Source organism: Eutrigla gurnardus (assembly GCF_963514095.1).
Source record: "Eutrigla gurnardus genome assembly, chromosome: 11".
Taxonomy (NCBI): domain Eukaryota; kingdom Metazoa; phylum Chordata; class Actinopteri; order Perciformes; family Triglidae; genus Eutrigla; species Eutrigla gurnardus.
Genome location: NC_139925.1, coordinates 16,583,377 through 16,590,888, shown reverse-complemented (window position 1 = coordinate 16,590,888; position 7,512 = coordinate 16,583,377). Strand labels below are relative to the sequence as shown.

Below are 7,512 nucleotides of genomic sequence, written 5' to 3'. Positions count from 1 at the left end.
GATTCTCATGTTAACCGACGATCTTTGTCGCTAGCTAAAGGGCTACCTACAGATAATCGCTAACGGGCGACCAGTGAAAAGCGGACGGCGCCGTTCCTCGCTCTGGTATGATGCCCGCGGACAGCGACATGAGCTCCACGGTGCAGAGGATAGCTCGGCAGGCTCTCGTCACCTTTAGGAATCCGCCCCGTGTCGGAGGTGAGGAGGCCGGTAAGTCTTTCCTGGAGAACCAAGGCAAGCTGATGAGCCTGATGACGGAAGTGCGAGCGGCGGACCTGAAGCTCGTCCCGCGGAGAGCTGACGATAGCTCCCCTGGCGTGTCCCCTCCGCTCCCGTACCACCACGGCGGGCCTCCGGTCACCTACATGCACATCTGCGAGACGGACCAATTCAGCATGGGGGTGTTCCTGCTGAAAAGCGGCGCGTCCATCCCGCTGCACGATCACCCGGGGATGCACGGCATGCTCAAAGTCATGTACGGTAAGGTCAGGATCAGCTGCTTCGACAGGCTGGAGCGGTCGTCCGTCAGCACGCTCCCGGCGCCCCCGCTCCCTCCGGCCCAGATGGGCGCTCTGAGGCGCTCGCTGCTCCGCTCCATCGGCGAGTACACGGAGGAGTGCGGCCCGTGCGTCCTCTCACCTGACCAGGACAACCTCCACCAGATCGACGCCATTGACGGCCCGACCGCGTTCTTGGACATCCTGGCCCCGCCGTACGACCCGGACGAGGACAGAGACTGCCACTACTACAAGGTCCTGACGGAGGTTAAAAGCACAGATCAGAAGGAGGTCTGGCTCACGGAGATCTCGCAGCCTCCGGATTTCTGGTGCGGTGCGGAGCCGTATCCAGGCCCGGAGGTCTGCCTCTGATTCATCGGATTGACCCGCAGCCGCAAAATGTCGTATTTTCTCGGGCTGGCCTGGTTTATACCCCTTGTAAGTTAAAGGCCGGGACTTTTGGACTTGATTGGACAACACTGGGCTCAATCGGGCTCATTCTAAATCACTATTCCATGTGAAGCCATTACAGGCAACCAGAGTCAGAATGTCGTGCTGTTGCTTTTAGAAAAGCAAGAACGTAGGTGACCTCGTTGTTGGGTGTTGCTGCCCTGCAACGGTAAACGGCTGCAACTCTGTTGTCCAGAGGTTAAATATAATAACTAAACTAATTTCACCTGCACAAAAAGAAATTGGAGCCTCAGGCAATATTAAACAATATTAATTGTACTGTGATCCCTCTCTGTGTCTCTATTAGGAGGTTTTGACAGGAAAGCAGCAACATTAGTTAAGTCATTTTACTACTTTTACTTTTAATGCACACACTGGTTCTCTGTATTAGAAATGCCCTTGCTTTTACCCAACCAGAAAAGGAAAGAGATCACATTTCTTGTGATGCAATTGTTTCTAGTCCCTAATTCTCTGACACTGTCCGAGTCCATGTTGGCATTTGGTATCTCTATCTGACCCGTCTGAGAGAAGACCAGTCTGTAAGTGCTGTTGATTGATTGACATTTGGAATGAGGGAAGGAGATGACTCGTGAGGCGTTTTGGTCACATGTTGCTTAGCCTCTGAATGCCTTGTGTGTCACCCTAAATGTTTCATCACATGCACTTTTGGCTTTATCTGATGGACTCTGTTTAATCAAAGATTGTGTCAATATAGAAGCGAATCGGCTGAGAGGTTTAAAAACAAATGACATGAGCGATAGACTAAAATAATAATAATCCTGTAAATGTAATAGGGCAGGTGGCAAGTAATGACCAGCTGATGATGGGCTGGTGTTAATGCTGCGTTCAAGGAAATTACTGGTAGTCTGCTGCTTACTTCTTGGTCCCAAGTTGGCGTTTCAAATCTACGTTCCAAAATGCAGATTTTGCAAACACTTCTGAGCCTTCACTTCAAGCATGACACAGCAATCCTTTTAAATAACCTTTACATACCCAAAGCATGAAGTACTTGCTGTTGGTTAAAAAAAATAAGAATAAAAAAAACTGATGATGCTTCTTAAATGTGCACTTATGCTAACCGTGACTGTCTGTTGCACGAGGGGTGAAATGCATACATTTTACAGGCTGCAGCATTGAAACCTAACAGTCGGAGGTATAAACTACTTTTTGGAAATTCCAGACTTCTGACTGCATCTTAAAAGCAGCATTGAAATGAAATACGTCCCAACCTGAGCCGCCTCTGTGGAAGTGTCCCGGGACGAAGGAGGGACTTGTGTCCACGCGTTATTAATCGTCTTCCTGCTTCTGGCTTTGTGGCGTTGTGTTCCGGTTGGATAAAGAACTCTGAATCTTCATGGCCTCTTTTTGTAGACTATATATATCAGCTTTCCCCAGATAAGAAGAAGGCTGTCTTCTCACGTTTGTTTAAGACTCGACAAACTGCCTTCAGACAGCCTTCTTCTTATCTGGGGAAAAGTTTGATCCTCAGGACTGATTGATTTGAAAGATTGTTTTGAAAAGAAGTGCACTAAATGAAGCTTCCCAGCACAAATTGGGACGTCTTTACCGCATCAGAAAAGAGGTTTGCACTATTCAGCCACAATGTCAAAGATGTCGGTGTGATTACAATTGAGGTTGGAATGAATCAGAAATGCAGGGTTGGTTAAGGTTAACAATAAAGTTTGTATAATGAAACGTGGCATGGTTTCCAGCTCAAAGGCAGCAAAGACATGAAGCTCAACATTAACAGTGAAGGCATGATGTTGTTCAATGTAAAGGTTTCATTAAAATGCAGGTAAACACAAATTATGCTTATTTTGAAACTGGTGGTGCCACTTAGAGACGTACTAAAATCTCACATTTAGAGCTTGGAACCATTTGAATTGTGAAATGATTCGGATAACTTTTATTTAAAACTTTTAATCAGTTTTTGGACCTTAGAACAGTCTATAAGACGTGTGTTGTATCACTGCGAGGGTAAAGGCTCGTTAAATCAGACCTAAGACCAGAATCTGTTGAATGATCAGTAACCGCATCAATGTATTTTGCCTGTAATTACTTTTTTCTGTCTGTTCATATAAAATGTGCCGTTTATTTTTGCTTAACCATGTCTGCTTCATTGGCTTCAGCATCTTGCGTGTGAACAAAAACGTTCAGGAAAGCAACGTGTTGCCTTCAATACGTTTTATCACTCCAACGTGGATGTGGTGGTGCCCCCTGCTCATCAGGAGCTCATCTAAACCAAACGCTCATTCACACACCGATCAGTCCTGCGGGAGATATTTGGGGTTCAGCATCTTGCCCAAAACACTTCCACATGCAGACAGGAGGAGATTAAGATTGAACTGACCATCTTCCGATTGGTACACGACCTCCTGAACCACAGTCTCTGAAGAAGGCCTAATTTCTTTAGGGTGGTCCATGCTGGTGCAGTTAATACTACTGAATCAAGTTGGTACCTACATTTTCAATCAAACATATTTCCAAGCGATAAGTACTCCTTTAGCAGGTTGATGAAGAAAGCTCTGAAGGGCCAGTACCTGGGCCTTTTGTTGGGAGTTTAAAGTGCCTGAAATGAAAAATATTGGCTTTCACACAGCAGCTGTTTTTTCCAGCACTTCTGCAAAGATACATGTAAACAACTCTGCATGGTGTCCACGTATGTTGCAAAGTATTATGAATGCATACCTAAAACACACATGTATTCTCAACTTTTCGTAGCTGATCCGCAGCTTTTGCTAATATGACACCATCTTCATCCATCAGCAGATGCAGTTTCAAGCAAAGAGGACAGAACATAAGTGTTCAAACTGGGATATTACATTTACACAGAAACGTTAAGATCAAGGATTTAATATGGAACATAAAACACTTGAAATCAGAGGAATGGGCTACACCTTGTTTGCTCATCAACCATTTATTTAAATTTTGTTTATTGAAGCTCTTTTTACTAAAACATGTTTGGCAATTTGACAGTTACCTCTCATCCGGCACAGAAGCCTGGAAGGAGTTCAAATCAGGCAGTAAAAAATGTAAAATCATTTTCAATAACATGTTCTTGTGTTGTCAAAATAGCGTAAATTAATTTAAGTCCCTGAGGGTTCAGGGCTTTAGGCCTTAGGGGACATTGAGTTAAATGTTATGGTATGTCAAAATGAAGATCAGGAACAGCAGACAACCACAACAACTCGACAAGTCGACATTTATTTGCAGTGACAAGAAGCATCAGTCCAGCAGAATAAAAGCTTTAGTGCTTGACTTGTTTGAAAATTACAAAACACAAAAATACAACTTTTGTTCGTCCAGTGACTCTCCCTCTCTCTCATTCATCAGGTAGAAATGCTGGTTGGATCTTTGCAACGATCAACAGGTCTGTGCGTACACCTGAATATAAAAATTCACCATAACAGAAACAGATTATCAGGCTACATTCTCATAAAATCCCAACATGTGCAATAAACCATCAACTCTTCATCGGGTGAATGAAACGTGTTAATATGGCACTGTAACATTTCCAATAGATACAAAAAACCCGGGTTTAAAAAAAAACTTTATTTTGCTGCATGAGCGAATAATATTTCACTGAAGTTCCACCTTAGCCCCGCCCTGATTTGTGATGTCACCATGTCATTTGGGTATTCTCTGACATTATTTCAAATAGCTGTTTGCTGCCATATTAATGCTCTGGATATCGTATAGAGAACCTTTATATGCTGTGCAGCAGGCATCTTGAAATAGTGAATGCAATTTCTGTTCGGCATTTGTTTTTATGTTTCAACCTTTACAAAATGTTGCATGGTGACATTTTAGTGCCTATAAAAATAGCCATGAGCATCATTAGTGATAGCTTATTGTAAAATGTATTGTGTATTTGTCTCATGTAAACCTTTTATCTTTAAGATGAAATGTTGCTGCTACTATTTAACAATAGAGAGGATGTAAAGGTTCCCGGCTCACCATTAAATCAGACTTTAGATCACAGATGGGATGAATGCTAAAAAAAATTTTTTTTTAAAGTTAAACAATTTCCTTGCTCTCAAGTGAAAACAGACTGATTTAGATTTTTGGGGATAGGTTGATGAAAAACTGGTGCACACGGTTTAAGTGGGGTCCAAAAATGCTCTCTAATACCACAGTGACTTATTGTATGTTTCTGAGATTGTGCATTTAACTGCAGTTGAAAATCCCCCAGGATTTTGTTGTCATGGTTGCAGCCTAATTTGTAAATGAATCCCTGAGAATATGAAGCAGACCCAATGCCTTGCCACAGAGCACTAAAACAGACTGTTCTGGGCTTTAGTGTAAACCAAACTGCATTTACAGTGAATGTGACGTCACAATGTCCTGCTTTGTTTGTGTTGATGTGCTGGAGGCTATAGCTGGTGAGGAATTATGTTTTAGTTAATGTGATAAATAATGAAGACATGACCAAACGTGAACTCCTGTTCGGATTCTCCCTGAATATCTCTTAAAGACATGCTTCCACAGATAACTCTGCCACCTGTGTGAAAACAACTCTAAACAAGATACGATGTGGGCTCTTGGTAATGTTCAGATGCACAAAGTTTACATTCAGCAGCATCGGGCCGCGTGCGCCATGACGATTAGGACGCCGAGGAGCGTTTCTCCTTCTGCCGGAGGTGAATCTTCATGTGCCTCCTCCTCTCGTCGCTCCGGGCGAATTTCCTCCCGCACTGGTCGCAGGAGAAGGGCTTCTCCCCGGTGTGCGTGCGGATGTGGGTGGTGAGGTGGTCGCTGCGGCTGAAGTTCCGCATGCAGATGCGGCACTGGAACGGCTTGTGGCCGGTGTGGATGCGCAGGTGCCGGCTCAGCTCGTCCGACCGGGAGAACCGGCGGTCGCAGCTCTCGGCTGGACACGGGTACGGCCTCTGGTGGACCGGCGTCTTGCTCGGACGATTCGGGTACTTCCTGGGTCTCAATATGGGCCTGAGAGGGAGGCTCTGGAGGCTGGGGAAAGCGGCGGCCATCGGACCCTCGGCGGCCGGCGAGGGCGCGCCGAGCGTAAAGTTCCTGATGGTGTTGAGAGGAGTGAGAGGCGGGGGCACCCTGAGGGAGTCTAGTGGGTACGCGAGGGATTTCCTCTCTGGGAAAACCGCCTGGAGATCTCTCTGGCAGCTCTGCTGGTAGAAGCCTCCGTACTCCGGCATGATGGACAGCAGCGCGGCGCCGTCTACAGTTGGTTTGGGCGCAGGGTTGTAGGAGGGAGGCGGGTGGTAGGACACGGCGCAGGTGGACGTTGCCAGGTACCCTCCTGCCGACTGGTCCTGGTACATGTCCGCGCTGCAGGAGTAGGAAGGGGCCGGGTGGGGGTGAGGGTGGGTGTGTGGATGAGGGTGAGGATGAGGGGGTGCGTACATGTGGCTGATGTCCGGCTGGCCGTGCGCCATGGTACCGTCCCCCGCGTCCGCTGCGTCTCCTCCTCCTCCTCCTCCTCCTCCTGCGTAAATATCTGGCGATGCCGAACACGATCCAGACACAGTGGCCGGTCTCGGGACGGCGATGTCAGCGTTGATCACGTTGATGACGTCCCTCGGCGTCCACGGTCCTCCCGCGCCCCTGGAGTCCACCGAGAACGTGCCAGTAAACGCCACCGGGTGCGTGCGTAAAGTTGCCACGAACTGCGCCAAGTCGTCGTGGCAGGGCAGCTCAGGAGCGCGCTTCCCCTCGAACAGAGGGTCACCTGGAAAAGTGTAGAAAAGTACACCTGGTTAGAATGATAATAAAGGAGCACGTGATCCGTTTCATATAGGATTTCGTACTTTCAGCCAAATGTCCATCCAAACCAGCCCAGAGCAAATGACAGATTCTTACCGCTTCCATCCTCCTCGTGTCCTTCCTGCCCTACAGCGTCTTCTTTAAAAACAATCGACCCCTCCTCTGTGTACACGTCCTTAGGAATACTATCCACCATACTGCCGAGAGACACCGAAACCTCATCCGCAATTTTAGCAGTCATTCTGGACGATATAAACCAATTATGTATTTAAATCTAATTTCCGATGGAGCATTGTGTCTGTTCCGGCTCTCATCCCTTGTAAACAGCTTTTGGACGGCGCAGTATGATTATAAAGGAAATCTCTGGGTGTCCCGTCACGTCATTCACCAAATATGGACTATGGGTTTTTTTTTTATTTAAAAGAGGAAACTCCAGAAATAGGATTGGTGGAGCTCGTCGTGACAAAAAACGTGGAAACAATTAAAATGACATATTTCAGTTTCGCTAATTAAACGCCAAACTTGCGAATCTGAATGTTGGTATTTTCAGATGTAACCTCAGCACGTGCTTCATGCTGCTCTCAGACAGCAGGAGGAAGGAAATCTCCATCACTCGGAATTCCGGTGGAACTTTCTCCATACATGGATCCTCCGGTGAGGTGAGGGGATCTCGGGCTGCTTATATGGCTGGCATCCGGCTAAAATTGTGTAGCATTTGTTTTGCCTTTGTGCCAGCTGAGCCCACACACTGACAGCACAGAGCCATTTGTTTCCTCTCTTGCCTTGTCAGGAACACATTACCGCCCTGACGGAGTCTCGCTATTGTGGG

The 7,512-nt window shown here is 46.6% G+C and overlaps 2 protein-coding genes across 2 annotated transcripts; one reads left to right on the top strand and one right to left on the bottom strand.

Annotated features, from left to right (window-relative positions):
• On the top strand, positions 1-3,052 carry LOC311021265 (2-aminoethanethiol dioxygenase-like). Its single transcript, XM_084021722.1, has one exon. It carries the CDS (start codon positions 108-110, stop codon positions 867-869), a length of 762 nt encoding a protein of 253 aa, XP_083877848.1. The 5' UTR covers positions 1-107; the 3' UTR covers positions 870-3,052.
• Positions 3,053-4,932: 1,880 nt separating this feature from the next.
• On the bottom strand, positions 4,933-6,985 carry LOC311020999 (early growth response protein 2b-like). Its single transcript, XM_084021286.1, has 2 exons — positions 6,780-6,985; positions 4,933-6,648 (listed from the first exon to the last, which is right to left on the bottom strand). Exons 1-2 carry the CDS (start codon positions 6,922-6,924, stop codon positions 5,552-5,554), a joined length of 1,242 nt encoding a protein of 413 aa, XP_083877412.1. The 5' UTR covers positions 6,925-6,985; the 3' UTR covers positions 4,933-5,551.
• Between the last annotated feature and the right edge of the window lie 527 nt (positions 6,986-7,512).

Bases quoted from the DNA above. Each gene is read 5' to 3' on its own strand.
- LOC311020999 (XM_084021286.1), bottom strand. From the start codon at position 6,924: ATGACTGCTAAAATTGCGGATGAGGTTTCGGTGTCTCTCGGCAGTATG. The intron at 6,649-6,779 runs GTAAGAATCTGT...ACACTTTTCCAG, and splicing joins ACACGAGGAGGATGGAAGCG to GTGACCCTCTGTTCGAGGGG.
- LOC311021265 (XM_084021722.1), top strand. From the start codon at position 108: ATGATGCCCGCGGACAGCGACATGAGCTCCACGGTGCAGAGGATAGCT.